The sequence below is a fragment of the Crocuta crocuta genome, unplaced genomic scaffold, assembly GCF_008692635.1.
Source record: "Crocuta crocuta isolate KB4526 unplaced genomic scaffold, BGI_CrCroc_1.0 scaffold29, whole genome shotgun sequence".
Lineage (NCBI taxonomy): Eukaryota > Metazoa > Chordata > Mammalia > Carnivora > Hyaenidae > Crocuta > Crocuta crocuta.
Genome location: NW_027533280.1, coordinates 6,127,727 through 6,145,943, shown reverse-complemented (window position 1 = coordinate 6,145,943; position 18,217 = coordinate 6,127,727). Strand labels below are relative to the sequence as shown.

General features: G+C 51.3%; 1 protein-coding gene across 1 annotated transcript in view; it reads left to right on the top strand.

The window, feature by feature from the left end:
* Positions 1–18,217, top strand: part of HECTD4 (HECT domain E3 ubiquitin protein ligase 4) — a 139,656-nt gene that overhangs the window by 107,012 nt on the left and 14,427 nt on the right. The window contains exons 55-64 of the mRNA XM_077747960.1: positions 1,782–1,942; positions 4,975–5,156; positions 6,308–6,513; positions 6,809–6,939; positions 7,284–7,489; positions 9,073–9,252; positions 12,057–13,363; positions 14,309–14,516; positions 16,477–16,700; positions 16,790–16,941. Coding sequence (XP_077604086.1) covers positions 1,782–1,942; positions 4,975–5,156; positions 6,308–6,513; positions 6,809–6,939; positions 7,284–7,489; positions 9,073–9,252; positions 12,057–13,363; positions 14,309–14,516; positions 16,477–16,700; positions 16,790–16,941 — 2,957 coding nt within the window. The remainder of the gene's footprint in view (positions 1–1,781; positions 1,943–4,974; positions 5,157–6,307; positions 6,514–6,808; positions 6,940–7,283; positions 7,490–9,072; positions 9,253–12,056; positions 13,364–14,308; positions 14,517–16,476; positions 16,701–16,789; positions 16,942–18,217) is intronic.

The following is an 18,217-nucleotide window of genomic DNA, read 5'->3' as shown; positions in this document are numbered from 1 at the left end:
CGGTGGCCGGTGGGGGTTGGGGCGTGGGTGGGGAAGAAGGAACAGAGGATGTGTGAGGGCAAAGCCAAAGCTTTCTTAAAGCAGAGCCCTGTGTGAAAGCGTTGACTACATCCCTACGGCTGCATGCACATGCTGACACTTGAGAAGTTTCTCATGCAAGAAAACTGATGAATGCCAATAGTTCAAGCCTAAGGATCTCTGATAAAAAAGGATCTGTCTCTATGTAGATAAGCTAGAATCTAGATAGAGGTACAGACACAGGTAATGTTAGGTGCCACTAATGCTTTGAAATGGAAAATTTTACATCTTCTGCTGACTCCATTGTACTCAAACTTAATTTTGAATCATTAAATTTTTAAGAGAGGCTGTTGGACTGGTGGTTTACGAAGGTAAACTTTAAAGTAGAAAACTCCAGGGGCGCTTGGGTGGCTCAGTCGGCTCAGGTCATGATCTCACAGCTCAAGAGTTGGAGCCCCACGTCAGGCTCTGTGCTGACAGCTCAGGGCCTGGAGCCTGCTTTGCATTCTGTGTCTCCCTCTCTCTCTGCCCCTCCCCTGCTCATGCTCTGTCTCTCTCTCAAAAATAAACAAGCATTAAAAACATTTAAAAAAATAAAGTAGAAAATTCCATTGGTAATACTATTAATGTCCTACTGCCTTCTGATACGATTTCTGATCCTGGTTGTCAGAAAGTATATAACCGACAGTGGTTTTTAGCAGTAGAAATGTGTGCAAGTAAAAATTAGAAAAAAAGAAATTTTGCTAAAATTATAATTATTTCTCAAGTAATTTAATTCTTTTTGTTCTACTAATCCTAAGTAAAAATTATGTTTGGATTTGAATCCAAAAATGTGTATGCCTGAGTTCCCTTTTAATTTTCCTGAGTAAAAGAGCTGTCAGGGTCCCTGCTTTTACAAAATTATTAACATAAGAACAGTGAACATAAAACAGTATGTACTGATTATTACGGAACTATAGCACTGTTGTGTTTAAATTTCTAACTCCTGGGGTGCCTGGCTGGCTCAGTTGGTGGAGCTGCAGTTCATGATCTTGAGGTTGTAAGTTCGAGCCCCACAATGGGTATAGAGATTACTTAAACAATAATATCTAAAGGGGCATCAGGGTGGCTCAGTTAGCTAAGGGTCCAATTCTTGATTTCGGCTCAGGTCATGATCTCACGGTTTGTGGGTTCGAGCTCCACACTGGGCCCTGTGCTGATAGTGTGAAGCCTGCTTGGAACTCTCTCGCTCTCTCAAAATAAATAAACTTTAAAAAATAATGAAATCTAAATTAATTAATTTCTAACTCATGAGTACATCCCAGTTAACATTTGAAAACTGGTATGAAAAAACTAAACACACTATCAATACTTTTTTTAAAAAAAAATTTTTTTTTTTTAATGTTTTTATTTATATCTAGGAGAGAGAGAGAGACAGCGTGAGCAGGGGAGGGTCAGAGAGAGAGGGAGTCACAGACTGAAATAGGCTCCAGGCTCTGAGCTGGCAGTCAGCACAGAGCCCGACGCGGGGCTTGAACCCACGAACCGCGAGATCATGACCTAAGCGAAAGTCGGACGCTTAACCAACTAAGCCACCCAGGCGCCCCAACACACTATCAATACTTAACCAGATGTCTTTGAACTGTTAGACTCAATCAGTGACATGAAACTAACATTTATTACTACAAAACTTTGGTTTTATATATAATACATGTATTTTAAAACTTGGAGGGGAAAGATCAGTGCCCAGAAAGTCAAATAGACATTTCCTTTAACTGTTGTAGGTAAATGAGTTGGTGCAGGTAGAAACGTACCTCCGAAGTGAAGGTGTGCTGGTCCGATACTGGTATCCCATTGACATGCTGGAAAGGCCCCCAGCAGGCTATCGAAGGACTGCCACCAACGGGCTGGTCACGCTGGACAATACCAACCTTCAGATTCACAGGTAACTGAGCCCTTCTTTCTAGTGGACCACAGAAATGCACTTCCTGTGTTTTACCAACGGACCATTCATCGTTGACCAGTTTTCCTTCAAAGCTAAGAGAGAGAAAGAAGCTAGTAAAATAACAGCAGAATTGCAGCAGTTGGGAAGAAATGTGGGATCCCGTGTCACCCAGCGTGGTTGAGCGGTGGCTGGAGATGGGAAGAGTGTGGGAAAGCTGTAAAGAGTAAAGCCAGTCCAGAAGAGATCACTAAGAGGTTGTCTGAGCACCGTGTGAACAGCCAGCTTATTTCTTGGTCTTTGACTCCTGAGCACCTGCTTTGTGCCCTGCACTGGGAGGCGATCTCCAAGGACGCACATGCCTGCACTCTGTGGGTTAAAACCTAAAGATCAGTAATCTCTTTCCTCTAATTCAGACCTTCCACAGCTTTCCATTTCCCTTGGAGAATTCGTTATTAACCTGCCTCACGAACCCCCCACCCCGAGCCTCAGATCCTCTGCCCCTCCACGTACTTCCTTGCTGGCCATCCTTTGTCTCCCACACACCCGCTTGTGTCCTCGGCAGCGCCCCGCGTGTGCTCTCCACTTGGCCTGGAGTGCTTGGCTCAGAACGTCGCATGGCTGTCTCATTCTTGTCATTCAGATCTCAGTCTGTCCCCCTTCCCAGGAGAGTTTCCCTCACCATCTAAAGTAAGCACGAAGCTACATGTCGTCATAGCACTGCATTTCACTTCTCTTCCAGGACCTGAGTGTTTTGCTTTTTTAAATTCATTTCTTGTGTTGTGTCCCCTCCTCCTGGAATATGAGGTTCCTAAAAACAGACTCCTTTGCTAGAGCCCCCAGTGCCGAATCTGGGCCCTGGCTCACATTGTAAACTCAAAATATCTATTGAGAAGGATCCCAAAACATATGCTTGAATATCAGTATGATACTATTAAAAGTTTTTAAAGCTTTATTTAGTCAGTTGTATTTTTAGTGTTTTTTTTTTTTTTTCTTTCTGAGAGAGAGAGAGAGAGACAGTGTGAGCAGGGGAGGGTCAGAGAGAGAGGGAGACACAGACTCTGAAGCAGGCTCCAGGCTCTGAGCTGTCAGCACAGAGGCCGATGCAGGGCTTGAACCCACAAACCGTGAGATCATGACCTGAGCCAAAGTCGGAGGCTTAACCAACTGAGCCACCCAGGTGCCCCTAATCAGTTGTAACTTATAAACCTTTGACTAATAGCTGAGTGAAAAGGCACAGTGCTTTGTAGAGTTTCAATCAGGCTCCAGATGTAGGATGTTTCTTCTCAGTATTATGGCTGTGATCTGGGTATTGGGAGAAATAAGAAGCTGTATGGGTTGATCAATAAAGTGACTGAAGGGAGTGCCTGAGTGGCTCAGTCAGTTAAGTTTCTGACTTCAGCTCAGGTCATGATCTCACAGTTTGTGGGTTCGAGCTCTGCCTCGGGCTCTGCACTGACAGCTCAGAGTCTGGAGCCTGCTTCCGATTCTGTGTCTCCCTGTCTCTCTGCCCCTTCCCCCCTCATGCTTTGTCTTTCTCTCTCTCAAAAATAAATAAATGTTAAAAAAAATAAAGTGACTGGCTTTCTGGTCCCAGTTTGGATTGTCATCAGAGGTAGGCTCTGTCTGAAGTGCTCGTGTGGGTTTGAGAGAGAACTTAGAAAAACAGTGGTGGAGGGCTCAGCTGTGGCTTCAAAGGCATTAACAGTCTGCAGAGTCAGAGCAGGGGCTGCCGGGCCAACCCAGAATAATCTCATTCCAACTGCAGCCTCTGAAATCTGAGGAGAAAGCTGTTGGGGAGTCAGTAAGGGCTTTCAGCTTGCACATCCAGACCGCCTCTGTTTGGCTGCCCTGAGCCTTCCACGCTGTGCGAGTGCACACCGTCCTTGTGAGGAGGAGGGAAACAGGTAGGTAGAAGTGGTCTGTTTTAAATCCTGGCACAAATTTATCACAGACTCATGGGAGTGAGAAAGAGCCCACCTAAATGCCACCTCTTAACTGCGTTTTGTTCATCTTCATAGCTGTGCAAACTCCTCAGGTGTTACGTGCCTCTGTTAATTGCCATTGTACCCAAATCTGAGTTAGGAGGGCCGGCGTTAAATTTAATTCGGACCACTAGGCAATACAGAATAAGCCCTGATGGCTCCAAGTGGGTTTTAAACCTATACTTGCTAGAACAATAGAAACAAAAAGCTTCTAACTTGCTTTTTTAGTTTAGTGCTTAATACCAGGAGAATTTTTAATGTGACTAGCTAAGGAAACACAGGGAGGCTCCCCTACGCTTAGTATTAGATTATTTGCCAAGAGAGGCAATTCTAAATGAGACCTGCTTAGTCACTAATGAGCTCTTATTCAAGGTGAATTGCCATCAGTTGATAAATTCATCACACAAAAAATGTGCACAGTGGGTATTTTTGAACCACTTTAGTGAGCTATAATTCACATACCAGACCATTCATCCATTTAAAGTATACAAGGCAGTGGTGTTTAGTATAGTTACAGAGGCATGTGGTGATCACAGCCATCGATCTTAGAACCTTCTCATGATCCCAGGAAGGAAGCCTGTACCCGGGCTGTCCTCTAGCTCAGCTCTGTTCTATTTCAGTGGATTTTTCTGGATTCTGGACAATCTATTTAAATGGAATCCTATACTATGTGGCCATTTGTGTCTGCCCTTTTTTTTTCTTGGCAGAATGTCATCAAGGTCCACCATGTTGAGGCACAAAGTACTTCATCCCTTACTGCTGACTATTCCATTGTGTAGATTTACCCTCCCTCACGTGATGGACAGTGAGATTCTTTCCACTTTTTGGCTACTAAAAGTAATGCTGACGTGGACATAAGTTTCTGTGTGGACCTAGATTTTCATTGTTTTTTTCCACAGTGATTTCTGAGTAGAGAAAATCTAAACATACTTTAACACAGCTTTTTATTTAAGACACCAGTGCCTGACTCCGCACACAGAACACAAGGCCAGAGAGGCCTGCGGCCCAGCCGGGGCCCGCGCTCAGTGCCTCTCCCTGCTTTCCCCGCAGAGAGCTGCTCCGGTGCGAGGCCGCGCTGGCCCGGCTGTACTGCCGCATGGCCCTGCTCAACATCTTCGCCCCGAAGCTGCCACACTTGTTCACCCGCCTCTTCCACATCCCTGCCGTCCGGGACATCACGCTGGAGCACCTGCAGCTGCTGTCCAATCAGCTCCTGGCACCTCCCCTCCCAGGTGAGCCTTGACTTTGCTGCTGCCGCCGCTGGCAGCCCAGGGCAGGACAGCCCAGTGTGAGCCCGGCCCCAGTGCGGTACTCGCCCCCGTGTGGCACTGTGCCTTCAGACTAGTGTACATAAACGGCCCTGAAGAGTCCCAGTGATCTCGGCAGTGCTTCTTCACTTTGAGAAGTGCAGGTTTGCTACATGACATGCTGAGTCCTTGATAACCTCAAACATCCATTGCACTTCCCAGACAAACTGTGGATCAAGGAAAATTAAGTATCACTTAGGAAATCCTGTCACCATACTGCTGCCACACGTTCCCTCTGGCAGTGCTTGCGAAGGAAAAGGCTCCTGCTGCCGAGCTCCTCCATGGCGGACTGAAGTGGTTTGTGGCAGCTTTGGGTGGAGCCATTTTAACGGGCTGGGTTGTGTGGACCTGCTAACCTTGGGGTCCTTGGCGAGTCCCGAGGCTGTGTTGGTTCCCCTGGTGAGGGCCCAGTGATGGATCTGCTTAGCCGAGCCCGAGGCCGGGGAGCCCCTCTGTCTTTCCCCGGCACCTCAGCCTCCACCTGCTCCCCTTGACCTCCCAGCACCTGGGATGGCTGGGGAGGGAGCAAGACGTGAGAGCGCAGACGGCACTCTAGGCCCGGCGAGCACCTCCCAGCTGTGGCGTCCCGGCCATGTGTGTGTGCTGGGGTCCCCCGCCCTCCCCAAGAACTCAGAAGCCCCAAACATGCCCAGGAGGCTGGAAGATGTATGTGGAAGAAGCTTTGCCCTAGCGACCTGACACTTGCCTTACAGACTCCCTCAGAGGTTCCTTGCTGCAGCCCGGATGGGCCAGGGCACGCCAGTGGGTCAGGCTGTGGGGACCCCTGCATCGAAGCTGCTCCACTTGCGTTAATAGACTTGGGCCCCCACTTGAGATTTCATTTTAGGAATCGGTTTTGTTGCTGAAAAGGAAGCAAAAATATACACCACTGATGGGAACTCCCTGCCCCCGCCAACCTGCCAACCTGCAGGCTCGGACTGGGAATGTCTTTGCCGAGGCGTGGGGTCCAAGCGGCCCCGGCCCATTATCTGGACCGGTTGCTGCTCAGCACCCGGGCTCGCCCCCCGTGGGCTGCTGTGGTTCTGGCGAACTTAGGTGTTCTTTCCCGGCCCCAGATGGCACCATCAGCTCCAGCTCCATCCTCCTGGCTCAGTCTCTGCAGCACTGCGTGCACTCCCAGAACTGCTCGGCCACAGACCTCTTCTACCAGGGCAGCTCCCACATAGTGAGAGAGTGGCTCAGCGTGGCCATCACCCGGACCCTGCACCAGGGCGAGGAGAGCCTGCTGGAGCTCACGAAACAGATCTGCTCTTTCCTGCAGGTACAAGTCTGACACTCCATTGTCCCTGAACCGGGTTGTCCCCTTTAATTGGAAGGCTTTTTGGCTTGCTGAGAATGGCCCTCTCTCTTCCCAGCCACCCCCGCCTTCCAAACCAGTCTCCTTTCTCTCGAGGCTTTCCCGCCTGGTCCCATCCGCACCGGCCTTCCTCCCAGGCAGCTTTCCCGGCCTCCTGAGCCTGCGTCTGCACTGCGTCGGCCCCGCCGCTCGCCTGGGAGTTGGGCGGTGAAATGCCCCCCGTGTAGCCTGTGCCTTTCCTGGTTAAATGTCTCCGCAGACCGCCCCAGAGCAGTTCCCCTCGGAAGAGTTCCCCATCTCGGAGTCCAAAGTCAATATGGATGTTAACTTCCCCGGGGCGGCTTTTGTCGTGGTGTCGTGCAAAGAAAGTCAGTCTGGGTTCCGCAAAGAGTAAGTTGCCCCTTCTCCGGGAGAGGTGACGGGAGAGGAGAGGAGAGTGGATGCTGCTGAAACGGGCAGGAGACAGACTCAGACTGTTTTCCCATTTAATGTGTACCGTATTCGAAATTAATCTATAGTTCTTCCCACGTTTCTGTGTTTTGGAAATTAGTCTTTATAAAGAACAACCTTCTAAAACGTGGTGGGAATGACTTAGGAATGCCTGGTTCTGACCCTCCTCCTGGTGCCGAATCCGCTGCCCCTCCCTGGCACGCGTGCCCGGACTCTGCTGACTCTTCTCCCCTCCCCTCCCCTCCTCTCTTCCTCTCCCCTCCTCTCCTCCCCCTCCTCCTCAGCTCCTCCCTGTACAAGGCGCCGTGGGCACGGGTGCTTGTCTACGGGCTTGGCCACAAAGTGAAGCGGAACGGCCAGCTAAACCTGATCGAGGCCATGTGTTATCCACGGGATGCATCTCCCGCCAACACCGGCCTCACGCCGCCGCCTACCGCCAACCAGTACCCATCTGTGATCCTGTCCACGGACAAGGTCCACATCAAACTGGGTAAGTCCCTGAGGTGTGGCTCTTGGTGAGAAGAACAGCTTGAGGTCACTCTCTGCTTTCCTTCTCTTTGAAGATAGTTTCTTTTTGCCCGTGGGTGCTCTCGAGAATGATGTGAGCAGAGCAGCCTCGGGATTTCCTGCAGTACCCCAGCTGCCTTTCTCAGGTTGTCAGTAAAACCCAGTTCTCTCAGGTGGGAGTGGCTCCCCTGGGGCTCTGGCCACGGCGAGCATCTTCCCCCGGCCCAGTCTCCACGTAAACGGCCTGGTGGCCGGCCAGGAGGCCTACCTGAGGCTGTCCCCCCAGCCTTCTTTGCCCAGCCTGCATGGTTTTAGGTTTAGGTCAGGCTAAACCTGTGCCCTGGGGCCAGCTGACTCCGTTTCTGAGGAAACATAGCCTGGTCACCGCACTTCCTCGTCCCGCTTGACAAGAAGAGATGGATGCATGTTTGCTAGACACGATGAAATGTATTTGAGGGGCGCCCAGGTGGCTCCGTCGGTTGAGCATCCGACTATTGATTTCGGCTCAGCATGATCCCCGGGGTCATGGGATCAAGCCTCACATCAGGGTCTGCGCTGAGCGTGGAGCTTGCTTAAGATTCTTTCCTTCTTCTCCCTCCCCGGCTCACACTCTCCCTCTCAAAAAAAAAAAAAAAGAAGGGGGGGGGCTTTGGCTTTTCCACAGCCCCTGTCCTTTGTCTTTAGGGAATGAAACAAAAGGAGACTACTTAAGTGATTTGCTTATTGCTAAACAACCATATCTCTTTTTATTGGGACCGATTTTTTCATAGTGTTTTGCCTATACTAGCTGTCTTTTAAACTTTATAATTAAAAAGCAGAAGCTCTCCACTCATTCCCCAATGATCACCATATAAACAGTCACCCCCAAGTGCAGGCCAGTCACTGTGGTTTCTTCTGACTTGTCCAAAGACCCCCAGGCCCCTGACGCCCTGACTTCCATCCGGTCAGGGCTTGCAGCGGGCCTTGGGGCGCGGTGCAGGGTAAGAGGCGGGATCAGGCCTTAGGGCCTTTCTCCTGTCACTGTGGCATCTCTGGCCAGATTCAGGCCACGGCAGTGACACCCGGTAGTAAGAGAAAATCAAAGCTCAAGGCCCTGGTAGTGCCAGTCTGGGGCGCCCCTTACTGGCCCACTCTGTAATCTAAGTATAAGCCTAATGGTCTCACAGGATTGCAGCCACGCCAAATGGCTGTTTATTTCTTTACCAAGCTGGTAATATTCCAGTGAAGTACCTTTAAAGTCTGACGTAGTATTTCCGTGCTGGGTCATTCGGCTGGTTGGTTTCTAACCAGCTGGGGAATACGTCTCCTTCCCTGTTCTCATTGCTGCCCCTTTGTCCCGTGGTTGCACCAAGTGGACTCCTTAGGGGGATGGCCTCTGGCTCCTCCTCCAGCGGCAGCTGCCTGTGTGGAGCGTGGGAGAGACACGTTTCTTCCCTTTCCCCCAACAGACGAGCAGGTGGGCTTTCCAGCCCTGTTCCTCCACACATACCTGGGGAGACCCTTTCTTAGGGTTATTTGGCCTCAGTGCTGCCAGTCATAAGCCTTCCTCCTCGGCCCCTCTTCCAGGGGTGTCCCCTCCGCCCGGGGCCGTGCTGGTGCTGCACTCTCTGCCCCTGGAGTTCCCTCTGGCCATGGCCTTCGCGGAGCAGCTGCTCTCCTGGAGACTGGAAGACAGCGAAGGGAGATCCGAAGATGAGCCCGACGCCATCCCGACATCTGTCCTGCTGCAGGTGGTGGAGCTGCTGGGTAAGGCCTCCCGCCCCCCAGGGCCGGGCCGGGGCGAGCTGGCTCAGTGCCTGCGCGCTGGTGCCCCCTCGTCAGCTTGTAGCCACGTGAGGAGGGCTTGTGGAGCGGACAGTAGGGTATAGCCTTCTAAACAAATGGCGCGCGGGTGTTTTCATTATTTTCAGGGGTGGCAACTAACCGTGAAAATAGGATTAATTTTACCACACTTCACTTTAAAACCCAAATATGTGCCATTTTTGTAACTTTGGAGGTAAACGGTGGTGTGGCAGTGATTGATGTTGCAAAATCAAGCATCATGACTTCGTAGTTCCAGAAAGGTTAAAAAGAGGTTGCACTTTGGGGCTCCTGGGTGGCTCAGTTGAGTGTCTGACTTCGGCTCAGGTCATGATCTCATGGTCCATGAGTTCAAGCCCTGCGTCAGGGGCTCTGTGCTGACAGCTCAGAGCCTGGAACCTGCTTCAGATCTTGTGTCTCCCTCTCTTTCTGTCCCTCCCCTGCTCACACTCTGTCTTTCTCTCTGTCTCTGTCTCTCTCTCAAAAATAAACATTAAAAATTTTTTTAAAAGGGGAGTTGCATTTTGGCAAAATTCATAGAATGGTAAACTTCAGAGTTGTACATTTTACCATGTGTAAATTTATCTCAAATTCTAAATAAACTTGAACTTCATTAGTGTTATGTCTGCATTAGTGTTTAGGGATAAAACAGATTGATGCTTGCAACTTACTTTGAAATAATCAAATACTAAGATGAGTTTCTGGGTGAATAGAGAGAAAAGTAAATAAAGAGCAAATTTAGCAGAACGGTAATGGGAGAATGTAGGCGGTAGGTATATGGGCATTTTATAAGTAGCTCAACCTCCCCTTGTACTTGAATTTTTTTTTCTTAAATATTTTTTATTTTTCTCTAGGAGAGAGAGAGAGAGACAGTGTGAGCAGGGGAGGGTCAGAGAGAGAGGGAGTCACAGACTGAAACAGGCTCCAGGCTCTGAGCTGGCAGTCAGCACAGAGCCTGACGCGGGGCTCGAACCCACGAACCGTGAGATCGTGACCTAAGCGAAAGTCGGACGCTTAACCGACTAAGCCACCCAGGCGCCCCTGTACTTGAATTTTTTTATCATAAAATGTTGGATGGGAAGTGATAGTGCAGACTTAAATGCCCTCAGGGGTCAGACAGATGACACAAATGGGGGAAATAGAAGGAAAGTGGGCCCAGGTACCTCATGCTCCATCAGATAGTCACTGAGTCCTGTCACTCATTGCTGCATGGGAAGGTAGCCATTATTTTAAAAAAAAAATCGGTAATGCAGACATTGATGTGAATTTGCCAGTTTTTAGCTGTTGCAATGAAATCAAATTCTTTAAAATGCACTGGGGGAGGGATCAGGGAAGGTGAGTGGGGAACCACCGTGGGAAGGAGAGGTCTCCACTCACTGGCCGCCATTTGCAGTGTTAGTGGAGTAGAATTCTCCCCACTGCTGTCCTCTTATATAAATGCCAAACAGCAGGGGAAGGTCAATGGAGGGGTGTCACATGAGCATCTAAGGGTGTGGCCTCGGGCGCCATAGACCCTTGTTCTCTGTGAATGGCTTCGTGAGCACCCACATGCCATGACAACCCTGAGTTCATTTCCAATTAAAGTTACGAAATGGACGCCTGGGTGGCTCAGTGGGTTAAGCGTCCAACTGCTGATTTTGGCTCAGGTCATAATCGCACAGTTCGTGAGTTCAAGCCCTGCACTGGGCTATGTGCTGACAGTGCAGAGCCTGCTTGGGATTCTTTCTCTCCTTCTCTCTCTGCCTCTCCCCTGCTCGCTCGCTCCCTCCCTCCCCCCCTCAAAAATCCATAAATAGACTAAAATAGTTATGAAACTGCATCACCCCTAAGAGGTCAGACAGCTTAGTCCCCTCCCTTGTAGGTTCTGGGCCTGCTTGGATTCTCGATAAGTCAGCCCTGACCTTGGGGCTCCATGCTCACAGCAGGACTGTGTGAATTTAAACACACATCTGGTACAAAGGGATCCTGGTATAAACCTGTGACCCATCTTGTTCTAGACCGAATTCCTTGAACTTTAGTCCCTCTCATGCCTACTTTCTGTGACTTCTGCCATGTCTATGAATCATGCTTATCAGTGTTTATTGATTTTTCTGGCATTTAGCTCTTCATATTTTTTAAACTTTAAGGGGAGCTGTAAGTTGCTACTTTGCGTGGAAAATTGGTCTCTCTTGCCGTAACCAGAAGGTTAAAGATAAAAACAGTTACTATTCGGAAGTTCTGACGGTTGTTGCCTGTCAGAGGCTCCCGGTCTTTGGCCCACTCTCTGTCAAGGATGTATATCTACCAGCCCCGCAGCAGGGCTTTCTTGTTGACCAAATCAGGGCTGGAAGAGGAGTTAGAAAGGAGACCTTGTCAGTGTGGACTTCTGGGCTAGCTGATAAAATTGGATCGTATGCCCCCAAGAGCAAGCATCTCGTGGTTTGGGAAATACTATTCTTGTGACTTGTCAGTAGCTCGCTTGATAACCTTACGAGAAAGAAAGTGATTTTTGGGGGGGGTGAGCCCTAGAAGCCGGCTCTGCACAGTCGTGTGGCATGGGGGTTAAGGCCGTAGGCTCCGGGGCCAGCTGGCCGGTCCCCAGCTCGTTGAGCCTCAGCTTCTTCATCTGTTAGATGGGGATTAGTAACTAGGTGCTGCACGTTGCAAGGTCGCCGTGAGGGCTGAACGTGTCACGTGCCGGGAACGGAGCCTGGTTTGGAGCCGGGGCCACACAAGTGACCGCCGCTGTTGCTGTGTTGTGTTTGCCTCAGGAAACTTCCTGTGGACCACGGACATGGCGGCGTGCGTGAAGGAGCTCGTCTTCCATCTGCTGGCGGAGCTGCTGCGCACGGTGCACGGCCTGGAGCAGCGCAAGCACCCTGCGGGCCTGTCATCCTCCATCGCCCTCCAGCTGAACCCCTGTCTGGCCATGCTGATGGCCCTGCAGTCGGAGCTCCACAAGCTGTACGACGAGGAGACCCAGAGCTGGGTGTCGGGCGGCGCCTGCGGGGGCTCCGGGGCGGCGGTGGCCGCGGACCATGGCCGGTTCTCCACCTACTTTCATGCGCTCATGGAAGGGTGCCTGGCGGTGGCCGAGGTGACCCTGCCCACCAACATGAGCGTCACGGCCAGCGGGGTGCCCTCAACGACCGCCCCAAACCTCAGTGACTCCTCGTCCTCCTCGTCCTCCTCCCCGGGACAGACCCCACAGAGCCCCAGCCTCCTGTCTAAGAGGAAAAAAGTCAAGATGAAGCGGGAAAAGGCCTCCTCCTCCGGGAAGCGCCAGTCCTCGCGCTCCGTGGAATCCGACCCCGCCGTGCTCAGCATCGGGGGCAGCAAGCCCGAGGACATGCTGTGGTTTCATCGAGCCCTCACCCTGCTCATCATCCTCCGGCACCTCACCAGGAAGGACCCGCAGGGGCTGGGCGTGACGAGCGATGCCATCGCCGACGCCTGCCAGGCGCTGGTAGGCCCTACGGCCCACAGCCGCCTGCTGGTCATCTCGGGGATCCCCACCCACCTGGACGAGGGCATCGTCAGAGGCGCCATCCGCAAGGCCTGCAACGCCCACGGCGGGGTCTTCAAAGACGAGATCTACATCCCCCTGCAGGACGAAGACCTCAGGAAGCCAAAGGACAAGGCCGAGGGTGGCGACGGAAAGGCCGAGCCGGAGAAGACCCTCGGCTTCCCCAGCACAGACAGCCTGGAGGTCAGCACGTCCAGCAGCCTGACCCCCGCCATGAGCATGAGCGCGTCCGCGTCCACCAGTCAGGCCTCCATCTGCAGCTCCCAGGGTATCTCGCAGACGGTCAGTGACCTCTCTGTGGACCCGCTGCCTTCGGGCCTCGAGCCGCCCCTCCCCCCTGGCTTGTTGGAGCCCCACGTGGTGTCCAGCCAGGAGAGTCTAGATATTTCCCTGTGCAGCACCGGCAGCCTGGGCAGCCTGGGGAGCCTCGGGGAGCCACTGGACAACGCAGAGACGGCCTCCGTGTCGGACATGGGCTCCATGTACACGGTCACGTCCCTGGACAACCAGCCCCTCGCGGCACGCCCCATCAGAGGCTTCGCCGTCGTGGAGGTAACCGCGCTCCCACTGTGGCAGCCACTGAAATCATGGGCGGCTTGAGTCCCCCAAGCCTCTTGAGACCTTCCAGTGTTATTTCCCAGGGGTTAACTGCTAGGGGCCGTTGGGACACTTAGGGAGCTCCCTGCAGCAGCCCTTGGAAACCGCAGGGACTCACTGTGTTGATTACCTGTGTTTGCGGTCACATCTCTAAGAGTGATATCGGGTCTGGTTTCATGAAGTCATGCAGTTCATTGCTGACAGTGGGAGGGAGGTAGAGGGTTCGAGGGGCCGACCTTTCCTGGTGGATGGGCTTTCTGAGCGCATTCCCCCTCAGGCCGCCGGTACACATTTGGCTGCCTTGAGTTTTAAACGTTGCCGCTAGCAGGAGGGATCTGCACTGGTCAGTGTGAGAAGAGACCTGTCATTCTGTTCAAGAGATGCTGAGTCTCCAGGTCACGTTCACACTTCCAGATCCCATCTGCTTCTTGGGCCTCCTTGTTTAGGAATCCCGCCTCCTGTGGGGACTCAGGCTCCGAGTAAAACTGTCCTCCCCTCACTGGAGACGGAGAGGAGGGCCCTTGGAAGGGACCGTGCCTCACCTTCCTCTCCCAGGGAGCTCTGACAGCAAAGCCTGACAGCCTGGTGCTTGGCTTCTTCCCTGGAATCACTTCTCTTAATCTATGCACCTTCTTCCTGGGGGGCTTTTTCCGAGCTGAGTATGGACTTTAGCTCCCTGAGCATCAGAGTAGAGCCACGCACCTGGCCAGGGTTAGCGACAGAGATTTCCTCGTGCTGTTGACGTGTGGCAGAGACTTTGCCAGGAGAAGGCCAGCTTGCTGGGTCAGACGGCGCTCCCGGCACTGAAGACGAAGACAGGGTTTCAGGGAGGGGCGGGGAAGGAAGACAAGGTCATTCGGTCCTCTTCTCCAATCCTGACCCTTTTCTTTGTTCCAACAGATACGATCCCGAGCCAAAATTGAGAAAATTCGAGCAAGTTTATTTAACAACAATGACTTGATTGGTTTGTCAAGTTTGGACGGTGAAGACGAATTGATGGAGATGTCCACGGAGGAGATTCTCACCGTATCTGTAGTAAATCAGAGTCTGTTTGATACTCAGGGGAGCCCAGGGTTAGAAGATTATTTCAATGATAAATCAATTAAAGGTGGGCTATGGATTTTTTTAAATTAATAAACTGGGTTTTTTTGAGCAGTTTTAAACTTACAGGAAAAAAATGAACAAAAGTCCTCTCCCTTCTTTGTACCCAATATCCTCTACTTTTTTCCCAATATCCCCAATTTTTACACAATGTTTATTTTTGAAAGAGAGCATGGGCTGGGGAGGAGCAGAGAGAAAGAAAGAGGGAGACACAGAATCCAAAGCAAGCTCCAGGCTCCGAGCTGTCAGCACAGAGCCCGACGCGGGGCTCGAACCCACGAACCGTGAGATCATGACCTGAGCCGAAGTCGGCAGCTTAACAGACTAAGCCACCCGGGTGCCCCTCAGTATCCCTTGTTTTTAACACCTTACCTGAGAAAGGAACTTCGGGGGACACCTCTAGGGGTTGGCGATTTGAGAAATGATGCCAGGGTGATGTGGAGACGGGACACGAGGTTCTTTGCCTGGCTCACGGAAGCTGTCAGGGCTCCGAGGGCCATCGGCATCCCTGCCCCCAGCCGCTGCGTTCCAGACCAGAGCCCACAGGAACGGCTGTGCCACGACCCACTGCAGGCTTGAAAGTGGACTTGCATTCAAGTCCCATTTTGCTTTGTATTTATTCTGGTCCGTCCTGTGGAGCTGGGACACGGCAAGCACACTGCTGGTGGTCATTTGGCCTGTGCTGGGGGACAGCAAGTGGCCCTGCCTCCACTCTGCCTCGTGGGGAAGAAACAGTTCCAGCTCCTGTTCACCAAGTCCCACTTTGTCATTCTGACGACTCTTTGGGGTGGACCCTGTGTGGCTTCCCCACTTCTTTTGTGCGATATGGGGTGTTCATCCGGGACACGGGCCCGAGGCCCCGCCGAGCAGAATGTAGCAGCCGGCTCCCGCCTGAAGCCCCCAGTTCGCCCCCCGCCTCACTTAGAAACAATGGCTGTTCTTTTCTGTGTACGATTACAGTCTTTTGTGTGGTCACTTTTATTTAGTACTAGTCTTCCTCAACATTTTTAATCCGTGTCTTTCCTTCTGAATCCTGAATATTGTGCAAAATTTCATATAGTATTGTGGAATTGCTTTACGCTTTAACAGTACAAAAATGTAATCCCGAATATGGCTTTTGTTGGTGCTTCACATTTTTATCTCCTCGTCCTAACATTCTGAGATGTTCCCTCAGGGCCAGGGGCAGGGTGAGGTAGGTGAGGCCGCGGGCACAATATTGAATGGGCTCCAAAAATCTCCATAGTCTAGATGAATAATACTTTAATTCTATATTTATAGAAGGCAAAGTTAATGCAAAATATCCACAGTGAACAAGCTAGTAAAATTTTAATAATTTTTTTAAAAGTTTTTTTATTTTGGGTGGAGCCTAGGTGGCTCAGTCGGTTAAGCATCCAACTTTTTCTTCTTTGCCCACTTGCTCACTATACCAGTTTTGAAGCACACTAATGCTGTGGGATGTGCTTGACAGCTCGCGCTTTGCAGTAAAAGTCCTTGCGGACTCTGTACCCTCCTGTCCATTTGGGACTGCCCGTCACAAACGTGTTGTTGAAGTTAAGGCAGATTAAGCCGCTGTGGTGAGCAGCCCTAAGAGGACAGTGGCTCAAACCCAGTGGGAGTGTGTTTCTTGCACGTGGAAGAATCCAGGGTGAGTGCTGAGGTCGGAGTCCCAGGGGGTTGTTGTTTCCGTGCAGCCAGAGAGGGGATGAGCGCAGAAGAGGGCAGACTGGCGCAGGGAGGGCTCCCGTTCCACGTCCCGGGACCGCTCCCAGCAGCAGAGCGGGCCGGGCGTGCAGCTGGATGTGTGGCCAAGAAGGGGAAACCAGGTTGTGGCGGCTAGCTCCTCACTGCCGCTGACTGTCTATTACACATATTCCAAAATGAGTGGTTTATGAGAAAAGACCACCAGGCGCGTCCTGACACAGCATGTTCACAGCAGAATTGTTTTGTTCCCCNCCCGTTTATAACAGGCGAGAAGCTGGTGCCCGGTGCCAGGGAGGTGCTGACGGAGATATTTAAGAGCTGTGCCCATTCGGAACAGATGCTGAGCCTGACGCCGGCGAAGCCCATCAAAGTGTCAGACATTTATCTTAGCAAAGAGCAGATCAACTCGCAGACCCCAGGCAACCTCCTGCACCTCTTCTTCACCAACGTCCGGCCTCCAAAGAAGGTGCTGGAGGACCAGCTCACGCAGGTAGCTGCCCAGGCCCCGCCCCGCCGTGCTGGGCCTCGGGTGCGCCTTGGGGTAAGCCTGAGGAACCCCCTCCCTCTGCCGCTCCACAGATCCTGCGGAAGTACGGCGTGCCCAAGCCCAAGTTCGACAAGAGCAAGTACAGCAAGGGTGGGAAGGAGCAGCACCCCGTGAAGGTGGTGAGCACCAAGCGGCCCATCACCAAGCCGCCCGCCAAGGACAAGGCTGTGCTCAACAGTGTCAGGTGTGCGTCCCAGGCCTGCCGGGGGCCACGGGGTCACCCTCTTGATGGGTCTCCGCACCTCGGGGGGGCAGGCCCCTGGCTGTTCTTTGCTGCTGCCCCATCCTGTCCCTGGCTCCAGCGACTCAAAGAGAGTTCCATTTCACCCACAAGTGTAGTAAAATCTGGACCCCACGGGCTGAAATGTAGACCTGTTGGAAGTAATACAACATCCAAAATGTGCAGAATTGTTTAAAAAAAAAAAAAAAATCTGACTACTTCTAACCACACAATGAATGCATAGATATTACAGGAAAACTATAAAATGCATATTGAAAAAATATAATTACCTCACGTATGACAACCCACCTTTAACAGTTAAGTGCATAACCTTTTATTGGTGCATATGTGGTATTTTCTTAAAGTTTAAAATAGTACAAAATTCAGCAGCATATGCAGTAAAAAGCTATACCTCTTCTGCTCCATCCTTAAGCCTCCCTGCCTCCCTCCGTGAGATGGCCAGTGTTACTTCCATAGCCTTCCAGAACTCTCCTGTGTACACACAAGCACGTGGGCCTGCCCCCAGATGTCCCCATACTGGACACAGCCCCTGCCCCTTGCTGTTTCTGTTTACTGCTAATCTTGGGAATGACCCCATATCAACACAAAAATAGCTTCATGCCTTTTTTTTTTTTAATAGCTTCATATTTCGAGTATGGGTGTGCATACATACTTAACAGAATTTTCTGTAGATATGGGCAAATGACTCTCAGGAACTCGAAACTGAATCTTTGATAGCAAAGTGTTACCTGGAAGGAGCCTCTAGAGGGGTTGTTTAATAGGATCAGAAAAATCAAGTGGCTTTTCATTAATGAATTATATATAAATGGTGCTTACAAATCAGAAGAGTACAGTAGAATTTTCTGTAATGGAAATCAGTGCTGTTTCCCTGTCTGTGCCATTGAATACGGCAGCCGCTAGCCCCATGTGGCTCCTGAGCCCTTGACACGTGGCCAGTGTGATCAAGGAATTGAGTTTGCAATTTTATTTTAAGTTAAACTTTAGCGACCTCTGGCTAGTGACGACTTCTTTGTGCAGCTCTAAGTATTCCTCTAAGTACATAGAAGGAATGTTTCAAAAAGCCTCTCTTTCAGGTTTTTCGTAGTTAAAGCATCCGTTTGTCCTAATTTGCTCGGTAAACTTCTTGTTGAGAACAGAGCTGGTCTTGAGCCCGGCTGGCCGTGTGGGAGCCTTCCCCTATAGGCCGTGGCGGGGGTGGGGTGGGGAGGGGAGGGTCTGA